Source organism: Neomonachus schauinslandi, chromosome 11 (genome assembly GCF_002201575.2).
Source record: "Neomonachus schauinslandi chromosome 11, ASM220157v2, whole genome shotgun sequence".
NCBI classification, from domain to species: domain Eukaryota; kingdom Metazoa; phylum Chordata; class Mammalia; order Carnivora; family Phocidae; genus Neomonachus; species Neomonachus schauinslandi.
In genome coordinates, this window is record NC_058413.1 from 40006036 (window position 1) to 40030289 (window position 24254).

General features: G+C 42.7%; 1 protein-coding gene and 1 non-coding gene across 3 annotated transcripts; one reads left to right on the forward strand and one right to left on the reverse strand.

The window, feature by feature from the left end:
• Positions 1 to 3977: 3977 nt before the first annotated feature.
• On the reverse strand, positions 3978 to 21772 carry NCR3LG1 (natural killer cell cytotoxicity receptor 3 ligand 1). 2 transcript variants are annotated; one of them, XM_044919580.1, is made up of 5 exons: positions 21567 to 21772; positions 18524 to 18871; positions 7911 to 8237; positions 6372 to 6399; positions 3978 to 4348 (listed from the first exon to the last, which is right to left on the reverse strand). In XM_044919580.1, the coding sequence occupies exons 1-5, from the start codon at positions 21640 to 21642 to the stop codon at positions 4312 to 4314; spliced, it is 816 nt and encodes a 271-aa protein (XP_044775515.1). In that variant the 5' UTR covers positions 21643 to 21772; the 3' UTR covers positions 3978 to 4311. The 2 variants fall into 2 exon arrangements, with proteins under 2 accessions (XP_044775515.1, XP_021541493.1); XM_021685818.1 differs by lacking the exon at positions 3978 to 4348 and adding an exon at positions 6892 to 6935 and having other exon boundaries at positions 6342 to 6399.
• Positions 19900 to 20031, forward strand: LOC123326306. The gene has a single exon (XR_006541010.1). It is a non-coding gene; the product is annotated as a small nucleolar RNA SNORA72 (small nucleolar RNA).
• Positions 21773 to 24254: the final 2482 nt, after the last annotated feature.

Consider the following 24254-nt stretch of genomic DNA (forward strand, 5'->3'; position numbering starts at 1 on the left):
GTTAAGCGTCTGCCTTCAGCTCAGGTCATGATCCCAGGGTCCTGGGATCGAGTCCCGCATCGGGCTCCCTGCTCCGTGGGGAGCCTGCTTCTCCCTCTGCCTCTGCCTCTCTCTATCTCTCATGAACAAATAAATAAAATCTTAAAAAAAAAAAAAGACCAGGAGAGGGGCCAGACTCATTAATGAGAAGCTGCTCAGCAGCACCATTCTTGGAACCCCATCCAAAGTAACCTTCCTCCTCCCCCTCCACCTTAAATGGCTGGGGACAGTGAACCGACAGAACTGAGGGGTCAGCGCCACCTGCTGGCCACAGAGAAGACCTACTTGATCAGAAAATCAGGACCACTTGTCCCAGTCTTTCCACTAAGAGACCTCCTAGCCTTAAGGCTTAGGTCATGGAGGGAGCTGCTAAACTCAACAGGGAAGGGAAGCCAAACCACCATCTTTCTGAATTTCTAGTGAAACTGAATTTCTAGTCTGGAAAAACTAGCCCACTAGCCATACTGGAAAGCTGCCCAGGTCTGATGCCTATGAATTTGGCATCTCCAGCCAGTTACTGCAAGGCCCACATGTTACCCCTGAAGGTGGCCCTCTGGCCTTTCTGCTGGAGAGGACACACCCACCTTCTATAAGACCCACTTTCTCTGGCCAGGTGGCATCCTTCCAGCTCTGTCCTAAACTTGAGATCCTCCCCAACATCCTTCCCTAGGGAGCTTGTGGTGAGGAGTTGAGTAGCCCCTGGCTCCCCATAGCTCTCTGGGCTCACCTCTGAGGTCTCCCCAGTTTCAGGTATCAGACACCCTATGTTGTATGAAGACACAAATTCTGCATGTCAAAGTTATGTTGACCCGAGATCAGGGCAGGTCTAAAGCACAACAGATCTGTTCCAGCTTGAAAGGAGCTGGGAAAAGGCAGAGTGATGGGGTTAAAGTCAGAATTGGGTTCTAGAGGGGCGCTTGGGTGGCTCAGATGGTTAAGCGTCTGCCTTCAGCTCAGGTCATGATCCCAGGGTCCTGGGATCGAGCCCCGCATCGGGCTCCCTGCTCAGCAGGGAGCCTGCTTCTCCCCCTCCCTCTGCTTCTCCCCCTCCTCATGTTCTATCTCTGTGTCTCGAATGAATTAAAAAAAAAAATCTAAAAAGAATTGGGTTCTAGAGAGTGGATTTGTTGCACTAGAATCAAGATTACTGGCATCCTCTCTGCCATGTCCACCTGCCTGGGGCATTGTATGTACCTTCACGGAAAAGGAAGAAGGTGCTACCTACACCCTCCCCTATTTCCACTCTGGGAAGGCCCCACTCTGGATTGATATGAAAGGTAGGCTACCTAGACTGGCCAGCTTGCGTACAAGGAGTGCAGACTTCTGCCTTTCCCTTGACCTTGTGTCCTTCTGGGCACTGATGCCAATGAGCGGAACAGGTGATTCAAAGTACTAGGCAACTATGCAATTTATTTCCTTCACTGGGAGAAACAACGGCCCTCTTCAGCTCTCGTGAGTCACATGCCTCTACTTTATGAAACTATCATTTTTTGCGGCACAGTATGTCCCAAACTCCTCCTCCCCAGACCGTCGGCACTCAAGGTGAAATAAACAGACCAGGTAGGCCTGCCTCTGTCTATTCTTTACTTCATTTGATCAATTCCAGTTTTTCTCATGATGCCATCGTTGGGGCAGAGAAGTTACTCCCGAGAGAAGTAAATGCAATACAGTTCTGACTGAGACTTTCACTGGCTGTCAAATTCCTACTGTGTCCTTGATCTCCCATCCATCTTGGAAGTAGAATGAAAATCATCCTATAGTTCTACCTCTTTTGTGCCCCTTTTGGTCTCTGAAGGTCTGACCAGCATACTCATTTCTGAGCTTAGTTAACTCCTTAATGCACTTTCTTTTTTCCACATCATAGATTCCTTTCCAATCAATAATGTCCATTCTATAATCCCCCACATTTTACATCTAGTATTTTACCTTCCTATAAAAAGATCCCATTTGTCATTTTCCCACCTAATTTTATTTTTCCCTTATATTACTTTATTACTCTATTATAATCTCTACAAAATTATTATAATTTCTTTTAAAATCTTGACTGCCTTACTTCTTGTTCAAGGGGTGTCATTCTTTTTGAATCACTCTCTTTCAATGACTGTAGGCGGCTTTGAACTACTTCATTTGTTTCACAGTTCTAACTGTTGCCCTGTTCTTCCTTCCAGATCTCCACTTTATGAGATTCTTTGTCTCCTCTAATATGATATATTCTTGAAATAGGCACCACCTAAACTGATGCTGCAATTCCCAGTGCTGCCACTAGAGACCACTCTAAACCACCCTCAGGTGGGAGCTCGGCTATGGGGAGTCCTCTCTTTAAGCCAAGAGTCTTCCATGTTAGTTATGCCCATGAATGAGCTCACTGAGCGCCCCCTCGCCGCTGAGTGTCCTAAAAACTGTTTTCAGGGTCATTACTTCAACTTTCAGTAGAGATGTGAACAGGGCTTCTCTGCCCCACAAAGATCCTGAAATACAACTGCACATCCCTTGATAACTACATTCAGAACCACACTGTATCTTACCCATGACTAACACCTGGCATGACACTCCACAGCCTTGTCAGCCTGTCCTGAGTGAGGTGCCTGCACACAGGTCCACTTAAGAATAGCATCAGCCACCTTGGTTCAGTTACAGAAAATGAGGCAATGGTCAAACACACCAACAGGTCCTCCCCTAAGAACAGACAAGAACAGTATAGGGTGAGCCTCTCCTCTAGATCTAATGATCCAGCTCATCCTTCACACCCCAAGCCCGCCCTGGATCTTTCTCGGTAGTATGGCATATTGATTAAAAATCCAAGCTCTACTCTTTACTAGCCATGAGACCCTAGACAAATCACTTACCTCCTCTCAAAGAATAACTCAGAGATATTAAGTTAAAAGTGCAGCTGCATACTTTTATTCTTACATTAGCATGTATAGGTGGATCTCATTGAACTAAGAAGTAGAATTTGAAATGGAAACAGGCCACAGTCTAAAAACAGTGTTACTTTTGGGGGAGGAGTATAATTGACATACAGTACATCAGTTTCAGGTGTACAACATGATCCAGTAGTTGTATATATTGCAAAGTATCACCAAAATAAGTCTAGTTAACATCTGTCACTATACATAGTTATAAAAATATTCTTTTCTTAAAAGTTTTTCTAAACTGTTTTAAGATTTACTCTTAGTAACTTTCAAATACGCATTACAGTACTATTAACTATAGGCACCATGGTGTATATTACATCCCCATAATTTATTTTATAACCAGAAGATTGTACCTTTTGACCACCTTCACCCATTTCATCCACCCCACTCCACCCCTGGCACCTACCATTGTGCTCTCTGTTATCTATGAGCTTGGGTTTTTGTTTTTGTTTTTAGATTTCACATGTGAGATCATATGGTATTTGTCTTACTCTGTCTGACTTATTTCATTTAACATTATACCCTCAAGGTCCTTCTGTGTTGGTGCAAATGACAAGGTTTCATTCTTTTTTTAATGGATGAATAAAATTCCATTATATATATATACATATATTTCATTATATATTTTCTTTATCACACAGTCTCACATTTTCTTTATCCATCCATCAATGGACACTTGTTTCCATATCTTGGTTATTGTAAATAATACTTCAGTGAACATAGGGGTATCTATATCTTTTAGAGTTAGTGTTTTCGTTTTCTTCAGGTAAATACCCAGAAGTCAAATTACTGGATCACATGGTATTCTATTTTTAATTTTTTGAGGAACTTCCATTCTGTTTTCCATAGTGGCTACTAGCAATTTACATTCCCATCAATATAGTGCACTAGGGTTCCCTTTTCCCCACATCCTTGCCAACACCTGTTGCTTCCTGTCTTTCTGATACTAGCCATTCTGACAGGTATGAGGTAATATCTCATTGTGGTTTTGATTTCCCTGATGATGAGTGATGTTGAGCACCTTTTTCATGTGTCTTTTGGCCATCTGTAGTATGTCTTCTTTGGAAAGTGTTGCTCTCTTTTTCTTGGATAAGCTGATTGGCAGGAGGCTATCAAGGAAGGCACCTTGAACAGTCTGCTCTTGAGCAAGCTATCTAAGCCACCAGGAAAAGTAATTTCAGTTACAGATGCATTCACTGAGAAACCTTGGTGTTTCTGCTGTTTCTGTGTAAGAACTTCCAATGTTCTTCTAGTGGTTCCCCCATCAGAATAAGCCATGAATGCATCATAATGAAAGCACCTCATTATAGTTGTTTACTCTCTCTTGTGTCAATTTGGGTGTTCCGAGAATAAGCTTTCAAGATGGAGAATAAGGTATTTGTTTGATGTAGTACCTGTAAATGATAAAGGAGAGAAGGCACATGAGTATGTAGGCAAAGCCTTTAGACCGTGGTGCAGGTGTAGTATCTGTAAAGGGAGGAAGAAGAGAGGACTGGGTAGCAAGAGCCCCAGCCTACCGTGCAAGTCTGAGAAAGTCTCCGGGGAGCTACAAAGCCTCCTGCATTTCTCAGCTCTTTTCTGGGGCTGCCCAGGGAAAGCATGGCACAGGCTTGAATACTGCAGCAGGTCCCTGATAGGCCACAGCTGGAGCATGTTGGCTGAGTACGCTCCATAGCAGGCTCTCTCTAAGGGGTCTCAGCAGCACATCCCCATAGCAACCACACTTGCTAGTCAAAACTCAACTTCTTGAGGAGTTAGATCGGTTAGCTGTTGCTGTGTAAAATCGAGCGTAAAATACAGTGGCTTTAAAAAAAAAAAAGTATTTCTCATGCATTTGAGAGTTGGCTCTGTTGAGTGGGAGTTGTGGGCCATCATCTGAGCTAGACTGGCCTCTACTAGCACAACTAGCTCTAATTTCCATGTCACTTGGCCCCCAACAGACTCACTGGGATGCATCCTCCTCTTACTAATATCAGAAGCACCAAAGAAAGCAAATGGAAATACACAAGGTCTCTTGAGGCCTAGATTTAGAACTGGCACTCTTTCACTTTGGCCTCATTCTACTGACCCAAGCAAGTCACAAGGTTGAGCCCAATGTTAAGGGGCAGCCCATCATTGGAGGACACTACAAAATTACATGGCAAAGTACATGGATGTGAGGAAGGGTAAAGGCTTGGAGCCAAAACTGCAAACCACCACAGAATCCAGGCTAAAGTCTCTTTTTCAATAAATATCACTGGCAAATGTGAGGTTATCATGATAGCACCTAGATTATCAAAAGCCAGAGGAAGGCAAGAAATAGAACATTCACAAGTATCACAAGAAACATTTGAAAACCACGTTGTATCTAATTGTCTCACTGGCCTAGGTCCCATCAGAAGAATAAATCCCATGAATCAGCTAGCAAATTTTAGATGAACAAATAGCTTTTTTTCTTAATTAACCGATTATTGTACTTTTCCTAAGGCATTTACAATGAGATGTATTAGCTATTGCACAAATTCTGCCTTGGCAGGTCCATAAATAACTGAGGGCAATTTTATTATGTAGAACCATTTTAACCAACATGTTTACACTGGTCTCTTGGGCCTCTACAGTTTGAGTTGTTTTATTTGCTATTTGGGGCATAATCAGGGATAAACATGTTAGAAAACATGTTTTAGTTTGGAAACACTTAGGGAGGGTTAGAAATCCCTGGTTAAACCAATGAAATCTGGTGATAGGTTACCCCATTGAGCTATTAACAAAATATGAGCACCTGGGAAAAGGAATTCTTACCTCTGAGGCACTGTTTCTATGTGTGAGAACAACAGTGCAGCCCATATATGGTTCAAAACCTGGTCTGAATCAAAAAGGTCAGGTTTGATACAGTGAAACTGGTATATTATGAAGAGGCAGAGGGGCTTTATGCTGTATCTCCCCAGAGTCATAAACCACCACATGGAGATCAGAAAAGAGAGTTCATCAATGGAACATCAGAAAAAGCCACACACACACACCAGGACGCCTGGGTGGCTCAGTTGGTTAGGTGTCTGCCTTCGGCTCAGGTCATGATCCCAGTGTCCTGGGATCAAGCCCTGCATCGGGCTCCTTGCTCAGCGAGGAGTCTGCTTCTTCCTCTCCACTCCCCCTGCTTGTGTTCTCTCTCTTTCTATCTCTATCTCTCTGTGTCAAATAAATTTAAAAAATCTTTAAAAAAGAAAAAGCCACCCACCACAAACACACACCACACTTAGAATACCCCCATATCAATCCTAAGAACTCCTTAACAGCATCCACTGGCAATAATCCCTGAACTCCCAAAACCAACTCCAAAACACAGGGCTAAACTTTGCTTTGGAGCCACTTACCTGTTTCCAAAAAATAGATAAAATCAGTACAATTACTAAGATTATTCCAGCACAGAGAAAAATGTACTTCAGAGTACAAGCTGACTTCTGAGATCCTGCAGAGAGAAGGAAGAAAAGAACATTAAGAAGAAACCTCCTGGCCAGAGCCAGAGACCATACAACCACTGCTAGGATCTGTGGTTGTATGTCATTTTCCCTGTCCCTGTGACCATCTTGGCACCCTCCATTCCTATCACATACACCTCACCCATCAAACAGCGTGTTTAGCACTTACCAGAATACACCACAATATCAAACACCACATACCACACACACACGCCATGCAACGTGTAAAGCTTCCAAACTACTACACCATCTTACTGCTATAGAGTGAACATGTGTGCCCCTCAAAATTCATATACTGAAATCCTAGTGCCCACTGTGATGGTATTAGGAGGTAGGGTTGGGAGAGGTGATTAAGTCAGGAGGGTGGAGGTCCTCGTGAATGGATTTTAGTGCCCTTATAATAGAGGCCTAGAGCGATCCCTCATCCCTTCCACCATGTGAGGATACAATAAGAAGTCTGCAACCCAGAAGAGGGTCCTCACCCAACCATGCTGGCGCAATGATCACAAACGTTCAGCCTCCGGAACTGTGAAAGATAAAGTTCTGTTGTTTTTAAGCCACCCAATCTGTGGCAAATTGTTATAGCAGCCTGAATGGACTAAAACATACATATAACCCAGACAAATCCCTCATACTATACACACACAGCATATTTCAATTTCATATTCCCCACACCCCACACATACTCTGTACCCATCTCTTCTCACACCACCCACACACATTTCTAGCCCTTACTTCCAAGAACAATTCTTCTCTCCTTCCAGGACCATCCTGGATACCCAGACCACATCCCCCAGGGCCTGTGGTCAGACCCTGCCTTTTTAAACCACTCTCAGCTCCAGGCAGGTGCATTAGACTAGCAGGGTCATACCCATCCAGGACCACAGCCATGACCATGGGAGCCCAGAATATGAGCTCCATGAACCTCATCTTACCAGCAGGAGGGATTCTGTAGTGACCTGTAGATCTTGAGCTAAGCATCCCATGTCCCTGGGGAAAGTCCTGGGCATCTGCAAAATCACCCTACTCTGGCGTCCCCATCTTGGGTACAACCCATAAGATAGAACAATGGATTCAGCCTCTAAAAGCCAACAGTTTGCAGTGGACCTGGGGCCTGAGCAGAAGAGTTACTGGCAGGGCTGGGTCGCTGGTCCCTGACAGACTCTTATCTTCAGAGTACATGGACAGGATCCTGTCCCTTCTCTCCTTGTAGCTAGCAAGCTTCACACTTCAAGCCATATAGACCACCCAGATCACTTAAACTGCCAAAAGTAGCCCTATTTCCATCTGAGGACTATTGTCACCACTCTCCACCAACTAGACCACCTGCCCTGGCTTAGATACCTAGTCTGGACTGCTGACTCTGGGGCTGAGCTATGCCAGACCAAGCTTTCTATCTTCCCCACTTCCCCTGTCTTCCCCGAGACTGCCTGGAAACCAAAGTTTTACATTACCCAACCTCAAGGTGAAGAGCAGGGGAAATGTTCAGGAGGCTGCTTACCTATCATAGTCAAGGTGAAGTTGAGCCTCTGGGAGGTAGGCAAGGATTTGTGCCATACCACACACTGGTAGATGGTCATATTGTCTTCCAGAGAGGGCTTTAGCATCAAGAAACTAGTGACATTAAACATGCCATCCTCATTTTTGGTGGTACAATTAGTGAAGATGTCCTCAGAAAACTCCACATACTGGGGATCCTTCTGGGTCCACTTTTTCCACGTTACAGTAATGTTTGTGGGGTAGAACCCACTTGCCATACACAAAATAAGTTGTTCTTCATTTTCTTTCACCATGGCTTGCTCCGGAAACAAGCTGCTGACTGGGTAAGCTGCCAAGAGAGAGAAGTCATGCTTCCAGGGTAGGTAGGGACTAATTTATTACCAGCCCAATGCAAGCCTTCAGGAAAGGTGAGCATACTGAATGGGATTCTGCTTAGGCTAAATATTCTACGTATGTTGGTTTCAGTGTCAGCTGATATGCTGTGGCCCCCTACTCTCACAGCAATTTTATAGAGCAGAGTTTCTTAAGCTACTCTGTATCATACAAAGACACCTCTGAGAATCTGAGGGAAGCCTTGGAACACTGTTGTGGAGTAGAGTGTGGAGTAGAGACTACTAATGGCCAATTTCCATTCTTCAGTGACATATCCAAGTTAAAGCTACATCTCCCTACCTCCATGTAGCCATGTGAACTTAGGGTCTCGTCGTTTAGATGTAATCAGAAATGATGAGAGCAACATCCAGGAAGTATCCTTAAATAACAAGGGTGTCTTGAAGAAAACGACTGTGCCCTACTCTCCTCTCCCCCTTCCTCTTTCCTGCAGAATGGCTGGAATAGCACTTGATGGCTAGAGATGGAGAAGCCACTTCTGAACATAAGATGGCAGCTACAGGTTGAGAACGGCAAAGTGATAAGATAAAAGGATCCTAGGTCCCCTATGGTCACAGAACTGCCATAGCTGCCTTGGGTTGGCTACATTTGTGTAAAAGACAATAAACTCCCTTTTTTAAAAGCCATCGTTGACTTCTGGTTTCCTTCTGACATGTAAAGACCCTGGAAGTCATAACAAGAAAAAAGCTGAGCTGAACAAACTATAAATCAACAAGTTTTCTTAGATCCATGAGAGAATTAAGGTGACAGGGCAAACCAGCACCCCAAAAACTAGAGAGACAGGCAGATTGAGAGAATCACAGCCAAGATAATGTCACCTTAAGCAGATGCCAGAGCCATAAACCAGTAGAAGCACTTAAGCAGTAACTCTTACAAATTGCTAAAGGATGAGCATGGACTAGCTTGACAGGAAGAAACTCCTGGGGGCCCAGTCTTATGGGGGTTACCACACTTTCATGGGTTTTACTGCCAGGAAACCCACACTGGTTCTCACAGTGAAGATTCAAGAAAAATCCCCTCCTATTTTCGGGGGAGAGGAAAAGTAACTAAAAATATACCCAGTGCATTAATCACAACAAAGGATGCTCAAGAGAAAAGACTTTGCCAGAGCCTTCTCCGATCTGGGTAAAGGATGATTAGCCAACTCTAGCCCCCTCTAGCCTTCCGGTCTCACCTATAAAAGCTTCTGAAGGTCACAGCCTCAGCCACAGGCTCAGGGGACTTCAAGAATGAGATTTAATGGTAAGACTGACTGCTTCCCCTCTGCAACCCTTTATCACCACAGCAACAGGGCTCCAGGGTGATAACAGTAGATGAAAACTGAGAGAGCTGCAAGGCACCAATTCTGTTTAAGAAAGAGGGAAACTCAAAAAAAACAGGTAGCCAGCAATGAGGACCTGCCTGTTCTGATGGGAACTCCTTACAAGGAGCCTCTTAAAAAAACGTATCTTGTGTAGAAGACATGTAGATTATAAGAATGTATGGGTTTTGTCCCAGTTTATTTCTGCATTTACTGGATGCATTTATGGAAGGCACATAACAAGTCTTTGTGAGAAAAAACAAAAAGAAATCACAAAAGCAATTAGGAGAGCTCAGATAATGAGGTTTATGCCAGGTACATACAAGGATCCTGCATATCTCAAAGACCCTAAAGTTTGTAACATCAAGTATCAGGAGTAAATTATATGTTTTATCATCAATAAACATATTTTACAATAAAAAAGGGGGGGGAGATAAAAAGAAAAGAAGCAAAGAACAAGTACAGCAAATAGAATGGTACATACTAATCCAACTATATACATAATCGCTTTAAATGAATGGTCTAAACACATCAATTAAAAGACAGAGACCTGGGGCACCTGGGTGGTTCAGTCAGTTAAGCATGTGCCTTCGGCTCAGGTCATGACCCCAGGGTCCTGGGATCGAACCCCATATCGGGCTCCCTGCTCTGCGGCGCATCTGCTTCTCCCTCTCCCTCTGCCCCTCCCTTTCCCTCCACTTTGCTTGTGCTCTCTCTCTCTCTCATGTTCTCTCTCTCTCAAATAAATAAATAAATAAATCTTAAGCAAAAAAAGGTCAAAATACATAAGGAAAACCTGAAAGAACTTGAAGGAGAAACAGACAAATCCACAATTATAGTTGGAGATTTTAGACTCATCTTTCATTAACTAACAGAACAGCAGGCAGAAAAGTAGTAAGAAAACAGTTGAAAGGAACATCACCACCAATCAACTGGATCAAATAAATCAACAGGATACTAATCCAACAGCAGAATATACATTCTTCCCAAGCTCACACGGAACATTCACCAAGATAAATTGCATTCTAGCTCACAGAATACATCTTTAACATTTTTAAAGAATAGAAATCAGGCAGAATATGTTCTCAGACCACAATAGAGTTAAACCAGATATCAAAAAGCAGCAGGATGGCTGGAAAAATTCCAAATTTCTTAGGGTCAAAGAAGAAGTCTCAAGAGAAATTTTAAAATATATTTTGAACTAAATGAAATTAGAATGAAAATAACACATGAAAATTTGTGGGTGTGACAAAAATGGTTAGAGGGGAATGTATAGCATTGAATACATATTTTAGAAAAGAGGAAAGATATAAAGTCAACTATCTTAATTAATAAGCTTCCGCCTTCAGAAGCTAGAGGAAGAAGAGCAATTTAAGCTTAAAACAAGCAGAAGAAAAGAAATAACAAAAATTAGAGCAGAAATCAATGAAGTTGAACTCAATGGAGAAAATCAATGAAACCAAAAACTGGTGCTTTGAAATGATTACTAAAATTGATAAGCTTCTAGGTAAATTAAGGAAAAAAGAGAGAAGATATAAATTACTAATATCATAATGGAAGAGGGATCACTACTGATAACTATGAACAAAGGAATAATAAAGGAATATTATGAGCACATTATACCCACATATTTGATAACTTAAATAAAATGGACCAATTCCTTAAAAGACACAAATTACCGAGATTCACACAAGAAAAATAAGATAATTTGAATAGGCCTGCATCTATTAAAGAAACTGAATCAATAATTAGTAACCTTCAAAGAAAAGAAAGCACCAGGCCCAGGTGGTTTCAATGGTGAATTCTACCATTAAAGTTAATTATGATACCAATTTTTTACAATTTCATCTAGCAACTAGAAGCAGAGGGAACACATCCTAACTCATTCTATGAGCCCAGTAATACACTAATATCAAAATCAGATAAAGGCGGGCGCCTGGGTGGCTCAGTTGGTTGGGCGACTGCCTTCGGCTCAGGTCATGATCCTGGAGTCCTGGATCGAGTCCCATATCCGGCTCCCTGCTCGGCAGGGAGTCTGCTTCTCCCTCTGACCCTCCCCCCTCTCATGTGCTTGCTCTCTCTCATTCTCTCTCTCTCAAATAAATAAATAAAATCTTTAAAAAAAAAATCAGATAAAGGCATTACAAAAAAGGAAAACTACAGACCAATATATCTCATTACACTGAATGCAAAAATCCTCGACAAAATATTAGCAAATTGAATTCAACAATGTATAAAAATAATTATACACTACAACTGAATGAGACTTATTCCAGGTATTCAAGACTGGTTCATCATTCAAAAGTCAATTAATATAATCCAAGACATCAACAGACAACAGAAGAAAAATTATGTGAGCATATCAATTACATGGAAAAACCAATGGCAAAATCCAACACCCATTCATGTCAAACACTCTCAGCAAACCAGGAATAAGGGGAACTTTCTCAACTTGAAAAAGAATGTCTACAAAAAACCTACAGCAAACATCATACTTAATGGTGAGAAACCAAGGACAGGAACAAAGCAAGGATATCGCCTCTAACCAAGCCTATTCAATATTGTAATGGAAGTCCTAGCTAGTAAAATAGGACAAGAAAAGGAAATAAAATATACACAGGTTAAGAAGGAAAAATGAGGGCGACTGGGTGGCTCAGTTGGGTGGGCGACTGCCTTCGGCTCAGGTCATGATCCTGGAGTCCCTGGATCGAGTCCCGCATCGGGCTCCCTGCTCGGCAGGGAGTCTGCTTCTCCCTCTGGCCCTCCCCCCTCTCATGTGCTCTCTCTCAAATAAATAAATAAAATCTTTAAAAAAAAAAAAAGAATTAAAAAAAAAAAAAAAGAATGAAAAATGAAACTGTCTTTGTTCTCAGACACATGATTTATATAGAAAACTTCCAAAGACTTGACCAAAAAATATTTAAACCCTAGAACTAGTAAGTGATTACAACAGGCTACAGGACACAAGGTTAATATATAAACGTCAATTGCTTTCTAATATAACAGCAATAAACAATTGGAATTTCAAGTTAAAAACCCAATACCATTTACATTAGTGCCCCCTCTCCCCAACAAAGAAAAAAATACTTAGGTTTAAATCTAACAAAATAGGCACAGAATCTATATGAAGAAAGTTACAAAACTCTGATGAATGAAATCAAAGATCTAAATAAATGAAGAGATATTCTCTCTTATCTTCTCTGATAAGAAGAATCAATATTGTTAAGATGTCGATTCTTCCCACCTTGATCTATAGATTCAATGCAATCATAAGCCCAGTAAGTACTTTGTGGATATTGATGAACTAACTCTCAAGTTTATATGGACAGGCAAAAGGCCTAGAATAGCTAACACAATAGTGAAGAACAACAAAATTGGAGGACTGACACAACCTGACCTAAAGACTTACTATAAAGCTAAAATAATCAAGACAACATGGTATTGGTGAAAGAAAAGACAAACAGACCAACAGAACAGAATAGAGAACCCAAATTGACCCACACAAATGTATTCAACTGATCTTTGACAAAGGAGCAAAGGCACTTCAATGCAGAAAAGGTAATTTTCAACAAATATGCTGGAACAATTGGACATTCATAGCATAAAGTTTGCACCCAGAATCTAGACATACAACTTACACTTTTCAAAAAATTGACTCAAAATAAATCACAGACCTAAACATAAAACTATAAAATTTCTAGAAAGATAATGTAAGAGAAAATCTAGATGGCCTTGAGTTTGGTGATGACCTTTTATTTTTTCTTTTTTTTAAACTTTTTTTTTTTTTAAATAGGTTCCACGCCCAGCATGGAGCCCAGCATGGGGCTTGAACTCATGACCGTGAGATCAAGACCTGAGCAGAAATCAAGAGTTGGACACTAAACCGACTGAGCCATCCAGGTGCCCCACATGATGAGCTTTAAGATACAATGCCAAAAGCATAATCCATGAAAGAAAAAATTGGTGAATTGGACTTTATTGAAATTTAGAACTTTTGCGCTGCAAAACACACTGTTAAGAAAATGAAAAAACAGGCCATAGACTGGGAAAAAATATTTGCAAAACTCATATCTGATAAAGAACTTGTATCTAAAATATACAGAGGACTCAAAAAAATAAGATAAAATATACAGAAGACTCTTAAAACTCAACAATAGGAAAACAAAAAACCCAACAGAAAAATGGACAAATGATCTAAACAAATATCTTTCAAAAGAAGACACACAGATGACCAAAAAAAGCAAATGGAAAGATCCTCAACATCATATGTCATTAGGGAATTGCAAATTAAAACAACAGATGAGATTATCACTACATACCTATTAGAATAGTTAAAATATAAAAAATTAACAATACCAAATGTTGACAAGGATACAGAACAACAGGAACTCTCATTCATCGCTGGTAGTAATGCAAAATGATATAGTCACTCTGGAAGAACAGGCAGCTTCTTACACGTTAAACACAGTCTTGGGGCGCGGGGGTGGCTCAGTTGTTAAGCATCTGCCTTCAGCTCAGGTCATGATCCCAGGTCCTGGGATGGAGTCCCACTCAGTGGGAAGCCTGCTTGTCCCTCTCCCACTCCCCCTGCTTGTGTTCTTGCTCTCCTATCTCTCTCTCTGTCAAATAAATAAATAGAATCTTTAAAGAAAAAAATAAACACAGTCTTAACATATGATCCAGCAATCACACTCCTAGGTATTTACCCAATTAAGACGAAAAATAATGTCTACACAAAATCTACACCTGAATGTTTATGGCAGCTTTATGCATAATTGCCAAAAACTGGAAGCAATCAAGATGTTTCTCTGTAGGTGAATGGATAAACAAACTAGGTACATCCATATGATGGAACATTACTCAGTGATAAAAAGAAATGAGCTATCAAGCCACCAAAAAAAGAGACACAGAAGAATCTTCTTTTTTTTTTTTAAGGTTTATTTATTTATTTTGAGAAAGAGAGAGAGAGAGAGAGCACATGGGAGTGGAGGGTAGGGGCAGAGGGAGAGGGAGAGAGAGAATCTCAAGCAGAATCCTAGCTGAATGTGGAGCCTGACGCAGGGCTCAATCTCAGGACCCTGAGATCATGACCTGAGCCGAAATGTCAGACACTTAACCAACTGAGCTACCCAGTTACCCCAGAGACACAAAGGAACCTTAAATGTACATTACTAAGTGAAGGAAGCCAGTCTGAAAAGGCTACATATTGGATGATTTCAATTCCAGTTATATCACATTCTAGAAAAGGCAAAAACTATGGAGATAGCAAGAAGATTAGTGGTGCAAAGGGTCCAGGGGGAGGGGTGAATAGGTGAAGCAACAGCAGTAAAATTATTCTGTGATACTGTAATGGTAGATGTATGATATCATACACATGTCAAACTCACAGAACTGTAAACACAAAGAGTGAAACCTTAAGGAATGCAAAATTAAAAAAAAAAAACCATTTAGGAGTTCAAGGAATCCCAAGAAAGAAAGAAGGTAGACTGTAACAAGCAAATCTAAGTGTACTACAAACATATGAAGCAACCTCACTGCAATGGACAGAGGAAGGGTGCTGACCTAAGAAATTTTTGAAATAAATGGAGTCTATAAGAACAAAGGCAAAATGAGGGACGCCTGAGTGGCTCAGTCCGGTAAGCGTCTGCCTTCAGCTCAGGTCATGATTCCAGGGTCCTGGGATCGAGTCCCACATCGGGCTCCTTGTTCAGCGGGGACCCTGCCTCTCCCTCTTCCTGCCGCTCCCCCTGCTTGTGCTCTCACTCTGACAAATAAATAAAATCTTAAAAAAAAAAACAAAAAAGGCAAAATGAATTGTAACTGAATATTGTACTCTAGTTGACAAAGTTGTTTCTCATGGGGTTACAGGTTAACAATTCTGATATGATTCCAGATGTATACTGGAATTAAACAATTAAGTAAATAGATGGAGGATGGCAGGAGCCAGGTTTCTCACTGTTGGGAGTGTGGGGTTCACAGATAAGCAAAGGAAGGAGGCTAAAATGATTCAGACAGTAATAGATTAAAGTTAGGGGCATCATTAAGAACTCATATTTAATTTAATAGAGACACAGATGGTTATAAATAGAAATACTTACAGACATATGTATATACACAGATTACTATACATACACATTATTTCTTTGCTCTATCAGTTCAGAGGGCCTAGAAACAATGATACCCCAGTGGCGACAAGCATATCTAGTGCCCAGGTTTTGGTTTCTAATCTCATTTTCCAATAAAAAGAACCAGGGAGAATTCCTTGAGTAATTGGCTGATTCTGGGAATGGGACAAGAAATGCACAAGATGATCCCGGAGCATCTTGTAGTGCCAGAAAGTAAGGAAGTGCCTAAAGCAGAACAAAACCCCACAATGATGAGGGTATGTCAAAGAGACACAAGAGTCAAATGAAAATACTCCCAATGGCTAAAGCTGAAAGAATTTGAGCAACAAATAGTGTTAAATTATAACCCAAAGTATAAAATAAATATCCTGAATCTACCCTGATATAAATAAATGATTGAATAGCTTAATAAGTGGGGGAGAAGAGATAAATCTCAGGTGTGGAAGAATTCCAAATAAATTATGTAGCTACTCTACCCTAAAAGGAGGGGGAGCACGATTCCCCACAACTTAAATGTGGGCAACACAGAGTGACTTCCTTTCAAAGAGTATAGCATGACAAGGAGGTGGAGAAGAGTAACTTTCTGGTGGAGAAACCAGGCAAATACTACGTAAGCTACATGATTAAGGTCAACACCAATAGTCATAAATCGTTCAATTAGATGGGATGGGATGAAAATCGCACTTTACCTCTGTGATCTTCCTCCCCCAAAACCATAACTCCAGCGAATTATGAGAATAACAGCAGAGAAATGCCAATAGAGTGGCATCCTATGATATACCTGACCACCACTCCTCAGAAGGTCAAAGTTGTCAAAAACAAGGAAAGTCTGAGAAATTGTCAGAGTCAAGAGGAGCCTAAGGACACATGACAACTAAATGCAACTAATCTGGATGGGATCTTGGAACAGAAAAAGGACATTAGATTTTTAAAAACTAAGGAAATCTGAATAAATTATGAACTTTAATACTAATTGTCAATATTGGTTCATTATTTATAACAAATATACCATACTAATGTAAGATGTTAAAATAGGAGAAGTCGTGTGCAGAGATGAGAGTTATATGAAAACTCTGTACTGTCTTTACAATTTTTCTGTAAATCTAAAACTATTCTGGGACGCCTGGGTGGCTCAGTCAGTTAAGTGTCTGCCTTTGGCTCAGGTCATGATCTGGGGTCCTGGGATCTAGTCCCGCATCAGGCTCCCTGCTCAGAGGGGAGCCTGCTTCTCCCTCTCCCTCTGCCCCTGCTTATGCTCTCTCTCTCTGACAAATAAATACATAAAATCTTAAAAAGAAAAAATAAATAAAACTATTCTAAAAAGCTAAAACCTGTTAATTTTTTTAAAATACTTTTATTTTGGGGTGCCTGGGTGGCTCAGTTGGTTAAGCATCCGACTCTTTATTTTAGCTCAGGTCATGATCTCAGAGTCCTGAGTTCAAGCCCCATGTTAGGCTCCATGCTAAGCAGGGAGTTTGCCTGAGATTCTCTCTCTCCCTCTGCCCCTCCTCTCCACCCCATGCACACGTGTGTTCTCTCTCTCTCAAATAAATAAATAAATAAATCTAATAAAATACTTTTATCTTAAGCTTTCTGTCAGTTGCAGAGGAAATTAATCCTAACTTAACATCCCCATCACCCAAATTAATATGTACAAAATATTAAAAGTCCTAAGTACAATTTGGGGGAGCTCATAGACACTGTCCCTTTTTTTATAGGCTGAATTGTGGTCTCTTAAAATTCACATGCTGAACTCCAAACCACTGTCCCGCAGAATGCGACTATGTTTGGAAATAGGGTCTTTATTGAGGTAATTCAGTTAAAATAGGGACATTAGGTTGGGCCCTTATCTAATAGGACTGATCTCCTTATAAGAAGAAAAGAGTATGTCACACGTGCACAGAGGGAAGAATATGTGAAGACACAGCAGGGAAGATGGCCATCTACAAGCCAAGCAAAAAGGCCTCAGAAAAAGACGACCCTACTTGGTACCTTGATCGCAGACTGCCAGACTGCAGAATTGTGAGAAAACAAATTTCTGTTATTTAAGCAACCCAGTGGTATTTTGTTATGGCAACTCTAGCAAACGAATACACCCTCCAAAGCTCACCTACATATTATCAGACCAATCATAATAAAGAAAAGTAGAGCTCAAAGAGGTGTTCAGAGGATAGTGTTGCTGTTGTTGCAAGTCTTCACTGGGCACAGACCTCACAACAGTACCCAGCTGGGCATTTTCATACATTATTTTATGTAATCCTCAGAATATTACAAGACAGGTATGATTTATCAACCCACTTTGTACAGGGGAAAATTCAGACCCCAAAAATGTTAAATGGCTGGTCCAATCACCCAGTTTGGAAGCAGCAAAAAACAGGATTCAGATCTATGGAACCAGAGCCCAGCATCTCTCTCCTTTCCCAGCTACCTTTCAGAGACACCTCTTCAGTGAACATGCACCGTCCACACACTAAGTGAATTATATCATAATTAATATAGCTATCTTTCACTGAGCACTTACAATGGGCCAAGCACTATGCTGTGTTACCTGCATTTTTCATAAGACTATTCCCCACAATAAACCTCCTAGGTAGGTATTATTAACATTTGTTCAGAGGAAGGTTCTATGTGATTAAGAACTTGCCCAAAGTTGTCCAGCTGTCCATGGAAGCCCAGGACTCAAACCCATGTCTATCTGACTCACTGGCCCATGCTCCAAGCCTCTGCTCCATTGGCCCACAGCTCCACCTCAAGCCTCAGCACCACGGCAACCCCAGGGCCCTGCCCGCAGGCACTCACCCACAACCTCCAGCTGGACTGTTCCCACTGCTTTGTGAGGGGTGATCACCACCTCACAACGGTACTCTCCTGCTTCCCGTAGCTGGACCCCTGGCAGCTGCAGCGAGGCATCCCCCCTTTTCAGCCTCCGTAGAGACACGGAGGCTCCAGGTCGGACTGTCATTTGGTGGTCTCCAAAAAACTCAAACAGTTTAACTTCTGTTGCAGACACTTGATGCTTCCAAAACCAGGTGATACCCATAATTGTGATGTCCAGGTGGTGGTAACCCTGGACTTTGCAGATAATAGTGGCATTGTCATTCAGAAGCACCGTCTGAGTCTCCCCTGCCATCTCCACTTGCAGAAAACCTGTGGCAATAAGAGAACTCAGTTATGGGAGACCCTTGGAAAAAACAGAGGCATGGTACTCTCAAAAGCTGCCACATAATTAGAAACAAATTCCTTTTTTTGTGGGGGAGGGGGTGTCTCAGGTACAGAGAGCCTCCTTAGTTCATGTCCCCACATTAATCCACATAACATCCTTCAACTTTATTCTTTTTTCAAGATTGTGTTTAGGGCTCCTGGGTGGCTCAGTTGGTTAAGCGACTGCCTTCAGCTCAGGTCATGATCTTGGAGTCCCTGGATGAGTCCCGCATCGGGCTCCCTGCTTGGCAGGGAGTCTGCTTCGCCCTCTGACCCTCCCCCCTCTCATGTGGTTTCTCTTTCTCTCTCTCTCAAATAAATAAATAAAATCTTAAAAAAAAAAAAAAAGATTGTGTTTAATATTCTGTGTCCCTTGCAATTTCATAGGAATTCTAGAATCAATTTATCAATTTCTATAAAAAGTCCACTGAGATTCTAATAGGAATCACACTGAATCCAGGGCGCCTGGGTGGCTCAGTTGGTTAAGGAATCACACTGAATCTGAAAATCAATTTGGGGAGTACTGTCATCTTAACAATGTTGTCTTCTAATCCATGAATCTGTTTTGGGGATATGCCATGGACTGAATGTTTGTGTCCCTCCAAAATTCTATGTTGAGGCCTAATGCTCAGTGTGATGGTATTTGGAAGTAGGGCCTTGGGGAAGTAATTAGGTCATGAGGGTGGAGCCCTCAAGAATGGGATTAATGTCCTTGTCAGAGACATGAGAGAGAGATCTCTCAGCACCAGAGGATACAGGAAGAAGGTATTCCTCCACAAGCCAGGAAGAGGCCCCTCTCCAGGAACCAAATCAGTCAGCACCAGATCTTGGGACTTCCCAGCCTCCAGAACTGAGAAATAAATCTCTGTTGTTTAAGCCACTCAGTCTAAGGTATTTGTTAGGGTGGCCTAAAAAGACTTAAGACAGGGTGTTTTTCCATTTCACTTATTTAGATCCTCTTAAATTTTTTTCAACCTCGAATATGCTCACTGTTCTGATTTTGTAATAATCAGAGCAAGCTAAACATTTGCTATATTAAGACCATGCATGTGTCCCCAGACTTAGTTCTTTTCCTTGGTCTGCTTTTATCAGTGCTGGTGATAGACCAAGTCTGATTTATATGATGCATCTTATTGTGAGAAATGTCCGTGACTCTAGGTATCTGATTGTCTTTGAGAAATGACAGCAAGACTAGTGTAATAACTTTTGAAGATAACCATTGCTAATTTGATGATTACCAGTTGCTATTAAAGGAACTATAAAACTAAAAAAAAAAAAAAAGCTTTCTAGTTTTCAGAATAAAAATGTTATGCTTCTTTTGTTAAACTTATTCCTAAGTATTTTATTCTTTCTGATGGCTTCATAAATAGAATTGTTTTCTTAATTTTATTTCTGGATTGCTCATTGCAAGTGTATAGAAATACTATTTATTCTTTTTTATTTCTATCTCCCTCCCCCAACAGGCAACCATTCTAAGATGTTTAATGCTTCCATTTTTGTTCTCTTTAAAACTGCCTTGTTTTGTGGGACACCTGGGTGGCTCAGGTCATGATCCCAGGGCCCTGGGATCGAGTCCTACCTCAGGCTCCTTGCTCGGCGGGGAGACTGCTTCTCCCTCTGCCTGCCACTCCCCCTGCTTGTGCTCTCTCTCTCTGACAAATAAATAAGTAAAATCTTAAAAAAAAAAAAATGTGACTCCTTCAATAGGGTCTTTCTTTAAAAAAACAAAACAAAAACAAAAACAAAAAAAAAACCCTGCCCTTTTTGTTTCTCAAACTTATGAAAATGGTAGGGAGTTACATGTTATTGTTTCTGTTCTTGGCACTGTTTCAAAGCCTCTCTCATTGATATGTGTAAAGCTAGTCCATTGGTTGAAGTTAATGACGAGTTCTTCATATGCAAATCCACATTCGGTTCATCCACAGCCCCAGCGCTGGACACCCCGAGGGTCTCCTAAATGCCCACATCCCCACCCATCCAGCCACCACCACTGGCACAGCCCGGCTTATTCTGTCCAGTCTATTAAGTGTGAAGTGTTATCTTACTGTTTTAACTGCTGTGATTAGTAGTGAGTTTAAACATGTCTTCAGGTGCCTTCCTTTGGTTTCCTGTTCGATAATTAGAAACATCCATCAGTGTCCCCCCCTCCCCTCGCCCCCCCAAAAAAGTAAAAGAGAAAGTTTGAATGTCACCATAAGGGTAAAACACTCCCCTCACACTCTCTTCGGCAAAGGCTTCAGTAAAGTGAAATATTCCCCTTCACTAGCACGCGGGGGGGTATGTTCCCTACTTCCACTCCTCCCCACCCACCCACCCATACCTAGCTTTTCTTCTCAGTTCCAGCATCCAAAGGGATGCAAAAGCGGCTACAGAGCATTCAGGGCACCGAATCAAAGGAGGCACCCAGTCTCAGGCTAATACAAGCGCCGACTCGGTGCACAGTAGCCGGCACTAAAAATTCAATGAGTAAACGAAGCCGCCTGTCCCAGACGAGAGCCCCGGGCGGCCGCGGACCTCACGTGGGGCTCCGCGGCAGCGGCCCCGTGGAGGAGCAGCGGCGCAACCTGCCCTCCAGCTCTGCCTCCGCGGCCTAGCGCCCCCGCCCCCGCCCCCACCCGCTCCTCCGGCGCCGCGGGCCTACCTGCGCTGGGTGGACAGCACCACAGGACCAGAAGCTGAGGCCCAGACAGCAGCAGGAGCAGCCGCAAGTGCGCCATGTCTCCGGTCCGCGGGCCTGGCCGAGCCCGGGCCAGTGTCCGAAGCCGCCGGCGGCCGCGCACGCGACTGATGCAACTAGCCGGCGCTGTGACACGGACGGAACTGCCGCGCGACGCACTGAGTCCGTGTGGAGACGGAGGGGATTTAACCTGAGCCCCAAAGCGGCCTTCCGGGTCCTTGTGTCCCCTCTGGTAGTCGGCGGAGTTGGGATGAGTCCCCTCACACTCCTCTGACCGCTGGAAGGTGCCGCGCGCCGGGAGGGCCCGCAGGAGGTTCCGGCCGGGGGGGGGGGGGGGGGGGGGGGGCTGGCAAAGGCCGAGCACCGACCCCGCCTTCCAGAGGTGGGGCGGGGCCTTGGGCCCAGGTCACTCTGTAAACTGAGGCCGGCTGCCGGGAGCCGGCAGCGGGTTTACCCGAGGCGCCGCTCCCAACGAAGCGCCGCGGTGGGTGGTGGCTCTGCTAGAGCGGGGCGCGGAGCGCGGCCACTGCTCTCACCGTACAGCACGTGGCTCCGTCAGCCGAACTGCCCATTCTGGACTTTTGCTTAGGTCACGATCTCAGCGTGGTGAGATCAGCCCCCCAAGGCTCCCTGCTGAGCGGGGAGTCCGAGAGTCTTTCCGTCTCCCTCTGCCCCTCCCCTCATCCTGAGCCGACGCCATGCTCTCTCTTAAAAACAAACAACCAAACAAACAAAAACTATATATAGGGCGCCTGGGTGGCTCAGGCCGTTAAATGTCTGCCTTCGGCTCAGGTCATGATCCTGGGGTCCTGGGATCGAGCCCCGTATGGGGCTCCCTGCTCCGCGGGGAGCCTGCTTCTCCCTACCCCGGCATGCCGCTCCCCCTGCTTGTGCTTTCTCTCTGACAAATAAATAAAATCTTAAAAAACAAAACAAGGGGGAAAAAAGTCTATATATGTAGATATATATAGCCATATATATAGCCATATATATATCTATATAGATATCTTTATGTATCTTTAAAGATATATGGAGACATATAGAGAGAGATATCTTTAAAGTAAGTTTACATTCTGAAACTGAAAGCCCATCTGTATCTCCAGAACGCTTTAGTCAAACATCAAAAGGCAGCCCTTAATTTCCCTTATTAAGCAGAAAGTGGCTTCTGACCTCCTCCCGCAAAACCTAAAATGTTCATTCAGTGATGCTTACCTTTTACCACTTCCAGACCAGTTTTTTTTTTTTTTAAGATTTTATTTATTTGAGAGAGAGAGAGAGACAGACAGTGAGAGAGGGAACCAAGCAGGGGGAGCGGGAGAGGGAGAAGCGGGCTTCCCACTGAGCAGGAAGCCCGATGCGGGGCTCGATCCCAGGACCCTGGGACCACGACCTGAGCAAAAGGCAGATGCTTAACGACTGAGCCACCCAGGAGCCCCTCCAGACCAGTTTTTAAATCAGTTTTAACTACAAAGTTCAGAACACAAGTAGCAGTGCTGTTATAATAAATAAATGCACATACTTCTTGCCCCAGCATCTTGCATTCCAGTAGTCCTGCTGATCCTACTTAATTTTTTCCTCACATCATTAAAAACAATGTATGTAATCTATAGAAAATCACAGGCAGACCTGGACTCAAGACCCAAGTTCAGGCTATATCATCACTGACTGTGTGACAGTGGGCAAGTTACCTCAGTTTCCACTTCTCTAAAACTGAGATGGTAACAACCCTGCAGGGCTGTTTTAAGAATTACAGGATCAGTGCTCGCTTCGGCAGCACATATACTAAGAACTACAGGATCAGGCAGCATGTGAATGAAGACTTAGTGGTACTGTCAGTAACTAAGCAAATGTTTACATTCTCACCTATCTGCAGAACAGCATGCAGAGTGGAAAGAGCATAGAACTGGGAGGTGGGCAGGGTGCCCACACTGAGACCAACTAGCTGAGGGACCTTCACAAAGTCACAGTTTCTGAGCCACAGCTCTAACAAGTAAGAGATCTACAAGGTTAGGTCCAGCTACATTAGTCTATACCTCTTCTCAACTGCTACCTCTTCCAGGCAGTCTTACCCTGAGGAGAAGTCCTCTTCTGGTATTACTGACATCATTAAATAACTTCCCCCAAAGGAAGTTATTTGGTGAATCCCCATACTTGCCCAGTAAACCACTCTGCAAACCACTGAAATTTCCACTTATGTGCTATAACTGGAAGCAGGGGCTGCATCTTAAGAAATGCTGGAGGGGCCCCTGGGTGGCTCAGTCGGTTAAGCGTCTGCTTTTGGCTTAGGTCATGATCCCAGGAGCCCCACATCGGGCTCCATGCTCGGCAGGAAGCCTGCTTCTCCCTCTCCCTCTGCCTGCCTGCTTGTGATCTCTCTGTCAAATAAATAAATAAAATCTTAAAAAAAAAAAAATGCTGGAAAAGGAATTCCTTCTTTGATACATGATCTCTAAGGCCCTCAGACTCTTTGACTCTATAATTGTGTTTTGCAAACAACCCACTCTTTCAACATTGCCAAGTTTGTCTTTTTCCCCAGAAAATGACAACAAATATTACATATTTTTTCTGATTTTACATTTAATATAATTAAAACAAAGCTATACAAATGATGACTAGAATAATATTTTCTGACAAATATTGCACTGGGAGAAT

Excerpts from the sequence above, each read along its gene's own strand:
- NCR3LG1 (XM_044919580.1), bottom strand. The coding sequence starts at position 21,642 with ATGGCGCACTTGCGGCTGCTCCTGCTGCTGTCTGGGCCTCAGCTTCTG. Across the intron at positions 18,872-21,566 it reads GTGCTGTCCACCCAGCGCAG|GTTTTCTGCAAGTGGAGATG; the intron begins GTAGGCCCGCGG and ends TTATTGCCACAG. Across the intron at positions 8,238-18,523 it reads AGTCCAGCTGGAGGTTGTGG|CTTACCCAGTCAGCAGCTTG; the intron begins GTGAGTGCCTGC and ends CTCTCTTGGCAG.